Consider the following 19,641-nt stretch of genomic DNA (forward strand, 5'->3'; position numbering starts at 1 on the left):
CGTGTGAAGCTAGTCTAACATGTAATTTTTCAAACAGCCTTCGAAGGCTTTATCAGGTTGTTTTATTTTTGTAGATGTTTTTCAATCCTTCATTTGATCCACCTGAAAAAATTGAGGATTGAAATATTTGGCAGTAACTAATTGTAAACATTTTTATTTCTATTTATTTATCTAAGGATTCGACAGGTAGCCCCACTGTATTCCACTGTAGATAGTGATTTTCAGAAAGTATTTTCAGAAAGTTAGTATCATATCATGCGCATTTCCTCTCTTGAAAACGTAGCCATATGGTGAACTGGAGAGTATTTAGGCTGAGCCTAAGCCGAGCTTAGCCTGAAAGCCAGCATAGGAGAAAGGAAGGGTACGCTTAGACCATGAACGCATGTAACCTATAACCTATAGCATATAGCCTATAACCTATAGCATATAACCTATAACCTATAGCATATAACCTATAACCTATAGCATATAACCTAAGCTGTAATTCAATTAAATCTCTTCTCTGTAGGCATAAAAAGTGTCGAGAAGACTTCGCACGAAATCAGTATCCTTTAGTTTGAAATTATTTCTCTAATTTATTTATTTCTCTATTTATTCTCACAATGAGGAACAGATCGGGAGAGAAAAACTAAGAATACCTTGTACTATTTCTCTCCCAAATTTAGGTAACATTAAAAGTCAAAATAAGGTTACGTCTTCTAGATTTCCACAAATTTTTCTGTCCAAAAATATTTATACAAACCATTCTTTTGAATTTGGATGCTCCAAATACCAAAATAATAATAATTTATAACACTCAGTTAAATTCATCCCTAGTGTGCTCTCTGAAAATCTCATGGTGATAAGGAAGTTGACCTACATACAAAAGTACGAACTGATGTTGTTAAGGTATGTTGACCAGTCGAAAATATGTTGTCGATCAACCGATTCTTATAATTTTTACTTCAGGAAATGAGAAATATGTGGTCTCATTCGACGTTTGCAATCTGTTATGAAAACTCTAGAATGTACATATTGGGCTACAAAGTGTAACATTCAAAATTTCTCAATCTGTCTGAATTCGAATCATAATCATCATCCACTGCTCTACAATCCAAAACGGACCTTGGCCTCCTCCAGCAATTGCCTCCATTCTACTCTGTTCATGGCAGCTCGTCTCCAATTTCTTACACCAAGCCTCCTTGCATCTTCAGTGACTGAGACCATCCATCTGAGTCTTGGTCGACCAGGGCGTCTTCTTCCTTCCATGTTGCAATCCATGATTCTTTTAGGCGGATATCAGTCTGTCATCAGCTCTTTCAACATGGCCTGCCCACCTGAGTCTCCTTACTTTGATAATAGCCAGTGCATTGGTGTGGCCGTACATATAATTTATTCTTAGACAATAGATACAATGCAGGTAAACACAACAGGCATTTGCCCAAAACTGCTTTAAAACTTAATTTGGATACACAGTCTAGAGGTTATGTTGGATCATACAGATCCCTATTCTTTCTTCTGTGCCACACTCCATCAATTTGCACACCACCAAAAATTCGTCGTAGAATCTTTCGTTCGAAGACGAATTCGAATCCAGTCATGCCAAATTTCACTCCATAAGTGAAAAAAAAACATTATCAATATAATGCCTTGTATATCTGAAGCCTTGCATATCAAATAAGCCTGGTTATCATCAGTAGAGTTAATGGTAGAGTTCCGTGGGGAAGTACTAACTATCTTGTGAACTCTCCCAATGAAAACGTTCATGGTAGAATACTAGTTTTTAGTAGAGTAGTGTGGGATAGCACCGTGGGATAGTACTCTACTACTTTCCTTCCACCACCACCGCTTCTGACTCTACTCTACCACTACTATCATAGTGCTAATGATAATAATAGCTTGTAATGCTAATTAGAACAGTCTCGAGCTATTAGAGTAGAGTCATATTGACATTTTAAGGTTAGTTCTGTTCACTAGACAACACTAACTACTATTCTCAATTGTAGTGAAAACAGTTACTCGACCAAGTAAGTAGAGTAGAGTTAGCTCGGTAGAGTTAGGCTCAACTCACACTTACGCGACTCAGGTCGAGAAGAGACTCGACTCTAGTGGAGAGCATGTGTTTCCAAATGGTGACACTCAGACCAGTCGATTCTAGTCACCGCGACGTCACCATTTGAATACACATGCTCTCGACTAGAGTCGAGTCTCTTCTCGACCTGAGTCGCGTGAGTGTGAGTTGAGCCTAAGAACAACTGTGATAGCAGTGAAATGTATTGAAGATATCCTTGATCTAAATAAAAAATTAACAGGAAAAGTAGTTTACTAGAGAGACTAGTTATTATAGCAAAAACAATTTTAAATGCTAAACGTTTTGAAGCACTTCTTACTTTTTATATAGTACTTTTTCAAGAGAAAGTACTGTACAATGTATTTTAGTATACAAATTATTAGTAATACAAAATATTTTACAATTTATTTCTAGAAACTGTGGACTCAAAAACTTATTAAAATATGAAGGATCTTAGTTTCAGTTAAGTTTGACTTGATTTTAGTCGGGAAGAATAGCATTTGTTTAAAAGGTAAGAGTTGTCATAAGTTAATAATTCAACAGTATAACAATCAATAGTATTAGAAATATAAATATACACAATATATAATTTCAACTTCCCACTACTGTACATACAAAGAACTTATGGGTTTTACATATTTTCTAGAACAAATTTTGCTCATGTTCTATCTTGTAAATAAGTGTATCAGCCAGAATATATTGTAATTAACACGAATAAAGAACTCTAATCTAATTATAGAATATGTCGTACGTTCAACAAATGGAGGACACATGGAACATTCAATAACTCTGAAAACCAGGGTTTATGTATAAAGTTAAGATAGTTTCAGATGTAAGGAGACGTCAGATAGCACGTGACTTGAAACTGATCAATCAGGTGTGGTAGGAATTTTTATTCACCCTTCATGTTAAAAGAGTTATAACAAGCACAATCTAGAATGGTGTAGTGTTGGGCCACATTATATTGTTATTGTGAGTTGTGCATGTGGGGGGGGTGGAATAGACAGGGTGGGGAGGAGTGAACTGGCCTCAAAAGAATAAAAAGGGGCGGCAGATGGTCGCCACCCTTCAAATTGCATTTCGGATGAGACGAAATCCTGTTTCAATCGGATAAACACAAATTATCCGTTCCAATTCTCCAATTTGCAATTTACAGTTGGCCCGGATCTATTTATTTATTTTCTTTATTAGGCACTCGTGCGCCTGCAACAAGCGATCTTTTCAGTCAGGCAACAATGAAACGAGTCTGTGTTTGGATGGGTGACCAAAACTGCCATCAGCTATCGTATGGCACCTGAAAGTTTTGGGCTGGTTCAATTCAGATCTGCCCCTGGGTACTGCAACATCGCTATCAATTTTTTAGATCAAGTTTGGTTTTTTGGCTCTCAGTTGAATTTTGATGAAGATTCCCAAGAAAACTTGATAATGTGGAGCATCGTTTCAATTTATGGGTATTAGTACTCTTTATGTACTTGTTAAATGAATGAAAACCTTATAGTACCCTTAATTATTAAAAACTTTAAAATATTTCAACGACTAGTTTCGACCCTAACTTAGGTCATTTTCTAGTAATATTTTTTAAATTAGGTCATTTAATAACATTTTTCAATAATAAAGGGTACTACAAGGTTTTTATATTGTTTTTATTAATTTGTACATAAGTAGCCCATTTAAGTAGTATTTTCATGTACTTGATAGTAAAATTTTTGGATAAGACTCTGGGATGCAAATCTTGGGCTACAAAGTGTAACCTTCAAAATTTCTCAATTTCTCAATTCAATCCAGTCATGCCAAATTTCACTCTTTACGTGAAAAAAAAACTATTAAAAATATAATAGAAGTACTACGGTTGCTTGCCGAAGTTTGTGTCGACGGTATACGATCATAGAGAAATGATAGATAAATGATAGATATCCCATGGTACAGGGCGTTTATGTCGCAACTTCTACTGTTATCTCAAGCTGATAGCTCACGTAGTTCTTTCCCATGCAGCTATGTGACGCTGGTAGTCTCTCAAATTGTGCCGTTCATACACTCTCACCCCAACAAAACAGTAAAGATTGACAATAATCGACAGTAATCGGCTTGAGATAACAGTAAAAGTTGCGACATAAACGCCCTATACCATGGGATATCTACTTACGCTATTGTTTCTCTATGATACGATACACAAAGCAATAGCACGCGCTTGGTCCATAGTTCTACGACTGAGCAAAGAAAACTTCTCTTGATTGTTTATTCTATAGACCGAGGACTCAGCTCAGTGACTAAAATCGAAAAGTCAATAATAATTATGTTAATCACACTACTCATGATACAAAGTGTATCGAACTGTTTGGTACTTTATGATGCTTGGTTTTCACCACGGTATATTGAAATTGAAATTGCAATTATCTTTATTCTTGTTCTTAGGAAATACTAACAATACAGAATATACATATACAAAACTTGAAGGAGTTTCCTCACATGGGCAAAGCCTGTGTGCGAGGAAGATATATCATCTATATAGAAGAAGACGGTAGGTGTCACGCGCATGATTGTGCTACATTTTCGGCGTACCTGACGTCATTTTATATCCAATCATCTGTTTTTAACAAATAAGTTTCATTGATTGCCGATAGATGTTAAAAACCTCGGTTGGTGGCGATGACGTAATCTAGCTGGCTGGCCACTGCGCACACATTTCATGACCACTACCGTTTTCATCTAAATACCGTGGTTTTCACTCCGTTTCATTCTTTGAGGGAAATAGAAGGGGACTCCGGTGTAACTCAGATACCTCGATTACTAATAACTCATTAATAATAATTATTGTCAATATTATTCATCCAATATCGCCAGGCTAGTCTGGTCTATTAATGAGTTTCTCAATATACATGCAGTATCCACTCTAATAAAAGCATAAGTTTTCCTTGGATATAATGTTATATTTTATTCTTCCAATTTCTATTATTACCATAGATCGATTCAGATCAGCGCAATGTTTATACTGTACTAGCAGGTAACCCGTGCTCCGCAAGGGTCTATTTTAAAACTTGACAAACTGAAAACTTGACCAAGTGGGATCTCGAAGAGTTTGAAATAGGCCTAGAACCATCATGGTTCTAAATGGTTCTAGATGGTTAGCTAATAATCTATATTCAAAATTTGAAGTTAATCAGTCCAGTAGTTTAGACGTGATGATGCGTCAAACATAATTTTCCTATCCCGTACGTGCATGAGCCAGTTATTTCCTTTATAATTATAGTATAGATAAGATAAGTTCTTAAACTTGCTGCTCTAACCTAATAAATAAATAAATGTTTATTTCCCAAAAAAACTAAAACTACAACATCAATTACACAGAATATTAGATAAAATTACTAAATTACATACAATAATTAGTTACAAAAAATTATTTTAATGTATCCTCCACTTGTTTAGTTTTTTCTGTGTGGAAATTGACCTACTCCACTATGGCGTACCATGTTCTAGAGTAGGTTTTGTTTGTTTTTTTGTGCGTATTATTAATATGTTAAAGAACTATAATAAAGTGACAGAACTCAAATCTTGTTTAGAAATCTTCCTCGACTTAACGCAAACCTATCAAAATTAATTATTAATTTAGTTGCCAATTTTAACCATCTGTTTCAAAGAGGTAGTCTCTCTAGATTATAGTTCTAATAACGAGGCACCGAGCTTCGCTCGTTATTTTTATTCATTAATAAACAGAACACAATTCTCTAAAATGATCGTGTTTATATTTTACAGCTGGCTATACGTCATCTTATGAATTTCGATATTTTGATTTTTCACATACTCACTTTTTTACTATCCACAGCTGTTTCAGCCAAGGATGAATTATCCTTTTAATGTCGTTCAGCAAGTTTTCTCAAGGATGAGACCTAGTGCAATCGAATCTTTATATCATAAACCTACTATGTTCCAAATTTCATGAAAATCGTTAGAGCCGTTTTCGAGATCCGTTAAACATAAATAACCAGATATAAAAATAACCAGATATGTGAATACAGAAATTGCTCGCTTAATATAATGGGATATTAATGGTATGTATTAATGAAATTCGAACATCAATTTATTCTAGAAAGAAATTTGAAATTTGGGCTCCAAGGTGCACGAGATTGATATTTTTAGAATCTATGTGCGAAATTTGGAGATCTAAATCATTCTCGTTTCGCCGGTATGCATTCCACAAGTTGACATGTTTTGATGCGAACAAACACAACCCTACTCTCTCTTATTATATAGATGTTCATAATACACTTTATTGATTGTTACAACGTTTTCAAGTCGATAATTACTGGGAATTCAGAGTAATATTCAACGATCTGAACCTGATAAATTCGATTGTTGAATGTCGATTGGAATCGTGACAACTTGAACAATTCAGTAAAGTTTACTGTACAAGATTCCTTGAAACACAACCCTACTCTCTCTTATTATAGATGTTCATAATACACTTTATTGATTGTTACAAAGTTTTCAAGTCATTAATTACTGGGAATTCAGAGTAATATCCGACGATCTGAACCTGATAAATTCGATTGTTGAATGTCGATTGGAATTGTGACAACTTGAACAATTCAGTGAAGTTTACTGTACAAGATTCCTTGATACTGGAGGTGTAAGTATAAAAGTATGGAAGGATTCCTAGTGTAGTGATGAGTGTACTGTAGTCTGTCGTCGAGTAGACCTATCATTCACTGGTGGTGTGTTTATTGAAGGGTGGCGCAATTTGTACAATTAGGTTTGGGCGTCAATTCGATTAGAGTCGCCTGCTTTTATTCATGGCAAACTGGCAAACAAGGGATGAAAAGGGATGATGCTCCTCTCCTTCATCCACCGCCCCCCTACCAACGGACCCCTCCTTTCCTCCTCAGCCTCCACATTTGTCACCTGTTAGCTCATAACAATTCATAGCACAAAATATACAGGGTGTCTACGAACTCCCTACCAACACCCTAGGGCATTGTTCCTGGGTAAAAGACATATCTAAATATCATATTTAAATTGTCCAGAAGTATTCAGTTACTCACACAGCGGCCATTTTGCTTTTTTTCACTTTTTTTCTAAATAACGGTTAAACATACGAAATTGAAACTTGAAACTTGAAACTTTAACCCTAGAGAGACACTGGGGTGTTTCACACCCCAGGGATTTTTTTCTGTTCTGCAGTTGACAATATGAAACAGATGGGAATTTATGCCCAGTCTAAATTAGGTTTGTAGTATTGTCAACTACTCTCCACCACTTCCAGTCAGTAATAGCATTCTACAAGATCACCAGCTCATCTTATTCTTCGTTTGGGGTGTCTAACACCCCAGAGTGTGTTTTACGTAGGACTATTATCAAACACTTTTATTACAAAGATTTACTTGTATTGTCACTACGAATGTGGTATGGGATGATGGATCAGATTGGAATAAATGCTATGATTCTCTACAACTTGAGATTCAAAACAATAAAATGAAGAGACGTGAGTTTTGATGAAGTTGTCATTGGCAATGATCAAGCCATTCATTCAAACCGGATTAGGAGCTCCAACACTTAGGCGGAACATACGTACTTCTAAAATTAGTATTAATATTGATAAGCAGTGCTTTACTTTTGATTTCTGTATGCACTTGGAACAAAAATGATTAAGAAATGATGAAAAATGCAAAATTAAATTGGGGTGTTCAACACCCCAGTGTGTCTACTGTGTTAGCATAAAGTGTGTCTCTGTAGGGTTAATACAATAAAGATACTTCGAGTGGAGTGTATTGTTGTAATAGTGAAATTTGAACACAAACGACCTACACATGGAGTATCTTCTGATGCTATATTTTCTCTATGCTATGAACACACATATTCATGTGTGTTCTTCTATTCATATAACTGGGTCGTACTTATATAATTCACCTATTTCTATATGTCCCATTTATATAATACTCTTATATAATATACTCTTAAAATTATATAGTTATATAATTCACCTATTTATATAATGTCCCATTTATAATATAATACTGTTACAATTTTATGACTTCCCATTGATCTTGACTTTGGTGAAGTGGTTCTGTAACAAGATATAAGTTATCTCCTTTCTATATACTTTCTTAGCCTAAATATACTCCTATGTATTCCTTCCTACATAGGTATCTCATTCCTATATGGGTATCCTCCTCCGTATCGCTATTGTTTCTCTATGATATAACTCAGGATTCTTCGAGTGAAGCGTACTGTTATAATCTTAAATTCTCAATTTTGTGTGTTGTGCCAATTTTCAGTCAATGTTCTTAGTGTGATGAGACCTCACATTATATTATGAGGATAAATTTGTTCAAAGTGGAATAAAACGTTTGCATCTTGTGCTGACTGGTAGTGTATGCTAGCGGGTGTTATAAAAATGAAGACTGAAGAGACCACTTGTGTGTGAGCAAGTGGAGTATTTTTTGTAGGCTATGAGTGTGGTGGCCCATCTGCCTGCCTCGACTTAGAATAGGATAATGGAATTAATAGCAGCAGTGGCATCAAGCAATAACAGTAATTAGGCGACGATCGTCTGACCAGGCTATGAATGGAGGCCTATTTATCAGACTAATTGAATAGGCCGCAAAAAGCAAACCGTCCGAGAAGGGAGCACTTAGGCCGGAATTAAATTATCATGACAATCGCTCTCCTCCTCTCCCTTAGTCATTGTTGACACTGTCGTTTAGCGCTTTTCGCCCCCTCTTGCTTAACTTTATCCCTCTTCCCCTCCATCCCTCCACAACTTCTCATCCCGATTGACAATTCGGACGATCAAGAAAATCCTACACCCTCCGCAAACAGCAAACAGCATACACAACCCACAACCCTCGCTGCTCTTCAATGCACCCTCTTCATACTCCATAAAGTCTCTCTTTTTCATCCAGAAAAACGGCAATTAACAGTTTTCATCTAGCATTCTGCATTCGTTCATTGGACAAATTATGCAGTTGGTCCCTCCATCGACTTGGAAATCGTATGATTACATTAATTTATTCACATCCAAATAGAACGTTGATGATAATGAAAAAACAAGTCTTACCGTACTGTCGCATACCAAACATGATTGAATTCTTGAATAGTAACTGGTTACCAGAGAGTATTAAGTATTAAAAATCTTACTTTGCTCTAAGGATGCAATTATTAGACTTATCACCTACCAAACAGGAGTATTCCCAATATATGATGTAATGTGATGAAAAATTACTAGTAGTTCTGCGAACAGTAGACCTCGCTCATGAATACAACTTTAAAATTGATGAGAAGGGCCATTATGAAAGTACAGTATATTGTGAAGACTTTGCAATGTCATCTATAATTTTTCCAGTGACAATGCTTCCAGGGACACGGGACTTATAAATGTCTTTCGAGGAAGTTCTTTCACATCTTCCCCATATTGACAATATTAACCTATATTACAACTTTTTTAATAATTAATTATAAGATATTGGTCAACTGACGAAAAAATGGATTATGCAGAAGGCAATTTAGATGATGAATCGTCTCACAGACGATAGTAAGACAGAAAATGATTCCAAATAAGATGAGTTTGTTGGTGTCAATGACAGGACATTGCTAATGATGGTTTTAATGGAAAGCGGTTTTAAGGTTATGGCTTGTTATGCTATGCAGAATGTTAAATGCTCACAACTCGGTTTCCGATCTCATACTAAAAGGAAAAACAAAAGCTAATAGTTTTCCAGAAACTATTCGTCTATGAAACAGGGAAATTTCGAGTTGAAAAGGGGAAAAATGTTCGGTAAAGTGAGAAGAGAAGGTTTCTAATATTAATAAATTCATCACATTTTAGAGCAGCACAGGTTCTATTATAAAATATTACTTAAATTACTTGTTTTTTACTTATATTTATTTTGGGAAAGATTCACTCTCAACGTATTGTAAATACAATGATCTTTCATTTTAAAAAGGATAAAAATTGCTGTATTTCGCAAGATAACGGCGCTAGATACGAAGAAGTAACTTTCTGGAAGGAGGTTGGTCTGTGGTTTTTCAAATTACAAAAAAACCGGAGGTCTTATCAAAAATCGTTACACATACGTTTCTGCGCCTTGTTTCAAAGAACTTGTATACCAAATTTTATCAAAATCGAACAATAACTGCAACTATAACTGCAAACAAACAAACAGACAAAATCCGATCGAGTCAAAACTAAGACCTCAACTTCGCTTCGGTCAATAAATAGATAAATATAGAATGTAATGCATGTTACATTTTATAATCTCTGCTGGCTACTGCAACCTGAAAGTATAGAATGTAACATTCTTGTAGCATTGTAATGTTATTATTTTTATTATTCTCTGAGTGCACTGTTAACTAGAAACTACAAGTTTATCTAGAACAGTGATGTGGGATGTGGAATCTACATGAATAGATTCAATTGAATGCTTTTATTATTAATTAATTAATTATTAATTAATTAATTATTAATTAATTATTAATTAATTATTTATTAATTAATGCTTTTATTATTAATTCAATTCATTACTTTGACGTCCGATATGGAGAATAATTTTTTTTTTTTTGTAGTTGAGAAGTTGATATTGTGGTAATTATTATTCATATTGAATGAAAAAGACTAAGAAATTGTCAAAAAACCACTGATTTATTGATAATCGTTTATCAGAGATTGACAATGGTGTAATAACCGAAACCGGTCTTTCTAATTATCAATAAATCAGTGGTTTTTTGGCAATTTCTTAGTCTTTTTCATTCAATGGAGAATAATGTTCATTGCAATAAGTGGCTTAGTGACTGGAGTTTCAATGAGCATAAAAACTACCCCTATCCTCACCACTTTTGTGGTTGAAGGATATGTTTTACCTGAGCATCTGTTGTAGTTTAATGTTGTATCTTATCATAATATAAATCTATTTATTTATTCTTTATTGATTCATACAATAAGTACATCATCAAAATGATAGTGAGAGAAAAATAAGGTAACCTTGTGCCATTCCTCTCCCAAATTTAAATAAGGTACACATAGTCAGAAAAAGGTTGAGTCTTGTATTTGTTCACTTCACAAAATTTCCAGTCTCGGCCGATGTCAGCTCTGGAAGCCCATCCCATAAGCCAGGCAAGGGCTAAAATCCAGTGAGGATAGAATCTTAACATTCTATACTCTCTGCTAAAAATAGTACAGTGTGGGAAGCGAGAGCGCTAGGGGAGAGAGGGAGAGTGAGTGAATAGAAGTGCAAATACAAAGGAATCAACCATTAACCATCTATTATATTAATATATACTTATTATCACATACTAATGATATCCTTGGTGCTTTTATTGGTGGAGAGTTCCTCCGGGAGTTCCACCTCGCCACAGTATATAACTCAGGACGAGGAGTTATAAATAAAAATAACTTTTCGTTGTCAGTTAATTTGTCGTTTTAACTTGTCGTTCACTGGCCGGGAACGACAGTTCAACGCGCCCTTCCGATAACACGGATTATCACATGCTACCGGTGATATACATACATGATATCTACTGATACCTAACACGATGATACATCTACCATGATTTGGATTTGTATCCGTACTTGAGCATCTAGTATAGTAATACCATAGAGAAACAATAGGGTAAGTAGATATCCCATGGTGTAGGGCGTTTATGTCGCAACTTTTACTGTTATCTCAAGCCGATTACTGTTGATTATTGTCGATTTTTAATGTTTTGGCCGGTAAGAGTGTATGAACGGCACAATATGAGAGACTACCAGCGTCATAAAGCTTCACAAGAAAGAACTACGTGGACTATCAGCTTGAGATAACAGTAAACTTTGCGACATAAACTTCCTATACCATGGGATATCTACTTTCGCTATTGTTTCTCTATGGTAATACTTAGGCTACTTACAAAGCGCTACAGCCCTACGTGGACCTTTGCCTCCTCAACAATTCGCCTCTAATCATCTCTATCACCCAACTCTCTCTAATGTTATGACTCTCTAATCTCTAATTACAATTATTCTCTAATCTCTTGTTACAACTCTCTAATCTCTAATGTAATCCCAACATCTCTAATGCCCAAAGCTCCAGCAATTTATGTAGATGCATAACAATATTATCTATAGCTATTACCAATACTTTTTTCATATCACATGCAGATCAAAAATCATTTTCTTAGTCTACATTATGTAAATTCATCTATAATTTTGCTACATTTTAAGCTATTGTAAATAAGTGTAAAAGCCAGTATATATTGTAATCTACATAAATAAAGTACTCACTCAATCAATCAATCAATCACCTGCTCGCCTCGTCCAGTTTCTCACTCCCAAGCATGCCAGATCTCTCTCCACATCTTGAAGCAAGCGGGTTCTAGGGGACCTCTTCTCGTGGTTCTTACCATTCCTCCAATAATCATTCGGTTTTCCTCTGTTCCTGTCCCCGTCTTTTCCCTGCTCCTTTCCCTGTCTCTTTCCCTGTCCCTTTCCCTTTCCCTGTCCCTTTCCCTGTCCCTTTCCCTGTCCCTTTCCCTGTCCCTTTCCCTGTCCCTTTCCCTGTCCCTTTCCCTGTCCCTTCCCTGTCCCTTTCCCTGTCCCTTTCCCTGTCCCTTTCCCTGTCCCTTTCCCTGTCCCTTTCCCTGTCCCTTTCCCTGTCCCTTTCCTTGTCCTTTCCCTGTCCCTTTCCCTTTCCCTTTCCCTGTCCCTTTCCCTGTACCTTTCCCTGTCCCTTTCCCTGTCCCTTTCCCTGTCCCTTTCCCTGTCCCTTTCCCTGTCATTTTGGTAGAGAGTTAGTGGGGAGGATATTTTTAATATTCTTCCCAAAGAATGGACATTGATATGTCCAAAGCTCCGCCAATTTATGTAGATGCATAACAATATGATTATTATCTATAGTTATTATATTACAAATTGCTTTTTCATATCATATACAGTTCAATAGTTATTTTCTTAGTCTATATTATGTAAATTCATCTATAACTTTGCTGTATTGTAAGCTATTGTATATAAGTGTATAAGCCAGTATATATTGTAATCTACATAAATAAAGTACTCAATCAATCAATCAATCAATCCCTTTCCCTGTCCCTTTCCCTGTCCCTTTCCCTCTCCCTATAGGGACAATAGGTTTTGTGAAGTGAAAGTGACAGAAAAGGAACTAGTATTATTAGAAAATACAAATGAAGAACTTAAATTTGATTTGGTATGTTACAGGACCGCACCATGCACTGTTGGGCAAAACGAGAAGGCCGCGAACGGCATTCACCTCTCAACAGTTGTTGGAGCTCGAAAAGCAGTTCAGGCAGAACAAGTACCTCTCGCGACCAAAACGCTTTGAAGTCGCTACCAGTCTCATGCTAACCGAAACACAGGTAATTTGATAGGTCTTATCAATAAATCAACTGAATCATTGTTACTACACTCTGTACAAAATAACTTCTGACTTGTGGGGGACATATGCAGCAGAGAAGGCATATAGAGGTAGCGATACAATGGTGGCGAAGTTTCCATTTTGCAATGGCCAGCATTCTCTAATTTCTCGTGAGTATTCAAGAGTCCATGTTAAATTTGGAGTTTCCTGCCTGGGAATCGAAAAATTGGCAACTGCGCTTCTCCCTACCACTCTATCCATCACAGTAATTGGCTGATTCCCCTCCATTTCTCCGTGCTGCATATTCCTCCAAATCAAAAGCTATTTTGTACGAAATACAACATTGAACAGCATTGAAGTCTAGTAACACTCCCTATTGCTCCATTTTCAGGCCGTCATTTCCCCTGATGGATTTCAGAAAATAGAAGGTCACTTTTTCCTCCACCTACTGGCTAAAGTACTTACTTTACTCCCTGAAACATAATACTAAAGTGTCACTTTTTCGCTCTCGGTAGTAAAAAACAGAAAAACTCCCTAGGGAGTAAAAGTGACTCCATTTAAATAACATGGGAAGCATCTCTATTTTAAAAACTTACATTATAATAGGTTAGAAGGTCTAAGCTCAGATGAGAAAGCATAAAGAGGTGTCTGTCATTGAGTCAACTGAATTCAATATCACAACCAGAAATTTGATCAACTCATGAAATATATGTTTGTATGATATTATATTCTTAATATAAGTAGACGATAAAAATTTATACAATTTTAAAAATATCTTATTCTATTCAAAATACCAGCCAACAAATATTTTTGATCTGCAATTCAAATCTGAACCGCGTGATCTGGAGTCAGCCATTTTTGGTAAATACCCAGCTGATTGTTACAACTTTAGCCGATAGATACCGCAATCGGCAGTGCCAATCAGACGGCCGGTTTTAAAGTTTTAGATTTTAGGTTATGTTGTTAGGAAACATTGTCACCAATACGTAAGTTATTAGAATGATTTTATTTGCAGTTTCTATAAAAAAATATAGATGGGGGAAAAATGTTGTGTACATCACGAGTGAAAAATACTTTTTCTCCCTCAGGAAAATTGTTGCCCTCGGCTTCGCCTCGGGCTTCAAACTTTTCCCTCAGGGAGAAAAAGTCGTACTTTTCACTCTAGATATACAAATAACTATTTCAATTCATACACCCCCCCCCTCCCATCACCGGGGAGATCTATTTACAGTGTAACACAGAAATCTTGAAAGGGACAGGGAAAGGGACAGGGAAAGGGACAGGGAAAGGGACAGGGAAAGGGACAGGGAAAGTGACAGGGAAAGGTACAGGGAAAGGTACAGGGAAAGGTACAGGGAAAGGGACAGGGAAAGGGACAGGGAAAGGGACAGGGAAAGGGACAGGGAAAGGGACAGGGAAAGGGAAGGAAAGGGACAGGGAAAGGGACAGGGAAAGGGGCAGGGAAAGGGGCAGGGAAAGGGACAGGGAAAGGGACAGGGAAAGGGACAGGGAAAGGGACAGGGAAAGGGACAGGGAAAGGGACAGGGAAAGGGACAGGGAAAGGGACAGGGAAAGGGACAGGGAAAGGGACAGGGAAAGGGACAGGGAAAGGGACAGAGAAAGGGACAGGGAAAGGGACAGGGAAAGGGACAGGGAAAGGGACAGGGAAAGGGACAGGGAAAGGGACAGGGAAAGGGACAGGGAAAGGGACAGGGAAAGGGACAGGGAAAGGGACAGGGAAAGGGACAGGGAAAGGGACATGGAAAGGGACAGGGAAAGGGACATATATAGATATCATAACCGATCTGTTCTGTTCAGATGTTGAAATAAATGCTCTGTCCCGAGAATAATGTTTTATCAAAGTGGTTCTATCAACAGATATAGATATTAGTTTGTTTGCATAAACATTCGTTAAATAAATTGATGTTGTCTCGATAATTTGTCTCCAACACAATAATGATTGATTTTTGTGTGGATTTTTCTAATTATTTGAGACTAGCAAGTAACGTGACCCGTGCTCTGCAAGGGTCTGATTAAAAACTTCACCTACTGGAAACTTGAAGAATTTAAATAGGCCTATAACCATCCTCGGTAAATTGAGAATCTATAGTTCAAGTTGAGTAGTTGAGACGTGATGATGCGTCATTTGTGAATCTCCTATCTCGCACGTGCATAATCCAATAATTCTTTCCTTTAATTTATTTATTTATTTATGGAGACAACAGGCTACCCCTAATGTGTCTCCTTCACAAATACAACAATACAAGATTAACAATGAGCAATGTAACTTACAATTCCAATAATGTTAAAAGAAAAAAAATATATAGAAATACAAGAGAAGGAAAAAAAATATATGTATACAAGAAAATTATCATAAAACTGAATATAGAAATTGAAAGATTCTTAGATTAAAATAAAAAATGTTACAATGAATGGATAAAACTAACAAATGAATGTCAGAGGACTGATACCTGCCAATGAAGCAACAAAATGAGTAAGAAGTACACAGTGCAATAGATACATACCTATATACAGCAACAAATAATTGACAACACGACCGAGCAAGGACATCTCACAATAGACTGTTTAATATTCTACAAAATTTTTCACGAGAGAACCAGAAGATGTTCAGTTGCCCAGAGTAACAGTTGAAAAGTCTTTGAATTCTGTTGACCGGAGAATTATAGTGACTCACAGTTCTGGAACGGGGTACAAAAAAAGAGAAAGTGGAGCGACGTGATATGGTAGATATATAAATATTGACATATGAAAGCAAATATGGGGAATCTATTTTATTATTTAATAAACTATGAAGGAAAATTAAAGACTTAACATCTCGTCTTGTTTTTAATGATTGCAATTGTAAAATATTTCTCAGAGTGTCAGAGGGAAAGTCAAACGGACAATTGAAATGGAATTTCCTGAAGTACATGTACCTTAAAAATTTATTTTGTAAACGCTCCAAAAGTAGTACTTGATCATTACAATAAGGGTTCCAAATTTCAGACGCATACTCAAGAATACTTCTGACAAGAGATTTATACAGAAATATTAAGGGTGAGACATCATTGAAAGATGAACATGTTCTCAGGATAAACCCCATCTGCTGATTGGCTCTACTACACAAAAGGACTATATGTTTATTGAATGTAAAATCAGATCTGTAAATCACACCCAGGTCCTTAAATGATTCTACCTCCTCCAACGGTACACCATCAATACTATAGATGCATCTGTGTGAAGCTACCTGCCGGGAAAATGATAAAGTTTTGCATTTAGCTATATTTATTCTAAGGCCATTATTCATATTACTATATTATACTACTATATTTTTACTATATTATAGATAATTTAATTCTTGATTATTCTGTTTCAGGTGAAGATTTGGTTCCAGAATCGACGTATGAAGTGGAAAAGAAGTAAGAAGGCGCAACAAGAAGCAAAAGCAGGTGCACCGAAAGAAGAAAGGGATAGAGCACCAGCAAGCAGGCACCATGAAGCAGAGACACTTTACAGGCCCTACGTGGCTTAGCCGATGCAAATGCCTCTCATCACTGATCACTGATCACCAATCACTAATCGCTAGCACTGATCACTGATCATGTCAAGTGTTCCGTACAACACAACATTCAAACCAATGCTCGTTCGACAAAAACAAAAAACAATCTCTGAATAAAAATTGATCTCTGATCACTGATCACTAATCACTGATCAATGATCAATGATCACTGATCACTGATCAATTATCAATGATCACTGATCAATGATCACTGATCACTGATCGTGTCAAGTGTTACGTACAACACAACGTTTAAACCAACACTCGTTCGACATAAACAAAAACCCAATCTTCGAATCAAAATCCTACGAGTTCTGGAATTTCAACGTAATCCAGAAACCCAGCAGAAGATTGGAATTGGAGATCGTATACTAAGTTAATCTACTATTTACTATAAATAGGAATATCGTTCGTTACTTGATCAAATTTTATTTCTATTGATACTGAAACACGTAACTCTATCAGTGTGCTTAGGAAAACAATCGTTTATTAGTTCTAGATCACATATTTGGAAAGAACAGGATTTCCCCTATTGTGAAGTGATAATATTAATTTATGTGTCGTTAGTGAATCAACTTTTCGTGCGTTATTTACGATTTTGTTACTGTCAGGTACTAGGACCTGGGGCCAGTTGCAGGGAGATTGGAAAAAAATTTCCATTGAAAAATATACTCTGGAACGCTCATAAGTTTTTGCTGCAGCACTCAAATTCAAGTGACAAAAAAACAAACTATTTTACATTATAGCTTCGTATCAGACTGCAGATACCTGAAACAATGCTTTTAATCCCACAATTGTTAGCTTTTATAAATATCATATCTTTAAATTAAGAAAGCTTTCTTGACCTATATGGTCTTTTGTTGGTGAAATTTTGATAAATATCGGGCTCAGGAACTTTGATAAGCTCATACTAATTTGAGTGTTCAGTTTTCTAGTTTTTCGAAATTTAATTTAAACGCAACTTGGACAATGACTACGACTACGCCCCGTTTCGGAAAGCCAATTTTCTGAATCCAGCTGTATAAAGTCTAGAACTTAGCTAAATCCCGAGCTCAGAAGCCAGCCCATAATATCACTCATTTTTCAATACTTTAGCTTTATCTAATTTCGTCTAATACCAAAGAGCAGACTGTTCAATCAACTAATCAAAACTTAGTTATAATCCACTAGTCAGAATTGAGAATCGATTTTGTTCCACGTTGCTCTTTCAGAATATGATGATCACATCAAGATATGGATGTATGTTTTTTGAAGCTGCTTTCTATGTATAAGTTTTGCTTGAGAAAAAAATCAGGTAGAGACATAAAATACACTAATTTTAACTCATTGGGTAGGAAACAGGGTTTTGTCAATATTTGATCTGTAAAAATGTGTTAAATTTCGAAAGGAGTTTGTGTATTGTTTGTTCAACAACTATTTAATGGCTCGAATCACATAGGTTTACTAATGTATATTATTACAAGTGTTTTCTAATGTGTTTATGTAAACAATTGTACAGATGTAAATAGATGTGTGACTGTGACTTCGGATATGAATGGATTTAATGGAATCTGAATGTAATTAATAGGTTATATAGTATAAGAATGTTTCTTAAAGGATTTTAATATTTGAAGCAAGCTTTTATGTGCTTCAATAACGTTCATAAACAATCATTATTGTAAGATGTTGGAAATTGTAAAGCCTCAATTTGACTTACAGTTCTTGATATTATATGATAAACAGACTAGAGTGTCAGCAGGAAAATTCACCTTTCTAATTTTTATAGTACCTATCCAAACCAATACAAAAGAGAATAGTATGAGTAAAATTGCTAAAATAAGTTTTTGAACAATGTAGCAGGTCTGCTCCATTACCACAGTCAAGGTTCCACTACTTTCAGCACCATCATTTGAGATCTAGTTTAGAAATATTATTGGTCAGTTATCCTAATACTGATGACATACTGGGTTGTACAAAAAATAAGAAAAATACAGTATTTTCTCGTGTAGACCGTGTACCTTCTTTCAAGCTTACCCCAAGTTCTCCTTAACAACAGCGTTTGAAAACATGCATTAGAATATAGTGAAGTCCACGTTGTAATGAGAATATTTGATCAACTTTGGTTTTGCTATCCTTGTCTATCATTCGACAAAGACGGTGGTACTATCCTTTTCTAGGTCCACAACGATGACAATTATGTTTTTGACAGTGTAAAAATATAATTAGTTAATACAGAGAATCGGCATCGCTATTCTTCTATCTTTATTCACTGCCATTATAACGTGGACCACACTATAGAGGCTATACGCTTACCTATAGTGAGGTCCACGTTATAATGGCAGTGTACTATTAACAATACTGTTGTCCTTTTCTATCATACAACAAAACAGATAGCGCTATCTCTCTCTCGCTTTGCAATGTTGTCCGTTTCCCAGAATATTTTATTTTTACTTTTGACAGTGACTGTACAAAAGTAGACAGACAAGTCTCAGCCGCCATTTTTTTTTCTTCATTCTATAAAATATTTGAGTACACAAGTCGTATAATTGATTTAAAATGTGTTTTTGAAACAATGAAATAATTTTTAGACATTACCGTATGAGAAACACAAATTAAAATACCTGAAATGACATTTTAAAAGTTGATACTAACCATCCTAGATTTCATCCATGATTCAGTTAGCCTACACGAATAGGTTAGACCTACTTGTACCGCTA

At 35.9% G+C, this 19,641-nt stretch overlaps 1 protein-coding gene across 1 annotated transcript in view; it reads left to right on the top strand.

Moving 5' to 3' along the window:
• Positions 1 to 18,926, top strand: part of LOC111045879 (motor neuron and pancreas homeobox protein 1-like) — a 63,534-nt gene extending 44,608 nt beyond the window's left edge. Inside the window, exons 2-3 of the mRNA XM_022331358.2 lie at positions 13,230 to 13,387; positions 16,763 to 18,926. Of these exons, the coding sequence (XP_022187050.1) occupies positions 13,230 to 13,387; positions 16,763 to 16,918 (314 nt within the window). The 3' untranslated portion in view covers positions 16,919 to 18,926. The remainder of the gene's footprint in view (positions 1 to 13,229; positions 13,388 to 16,762) is intronic.
• The last annotated feature ends 715 nt before the right edge of the window (positions 18,927 to 19,641 follow it).

Source organism: Nilaparvata lugens, chromosome X (genome assembly GCF_014356525.2).
Source record: "Nilaparvata lugens isolate BPH chromosome X, ASM1435652v1, whole genome shotgun sequence".
NCBI classification, from domain to species: domain Eukaryota; kingdom Metazoa; phylum Arthropoda; class Insecta; order Hemiptera; family Delphacidae; genus Nilaparvata; species Nilaparvata lugens.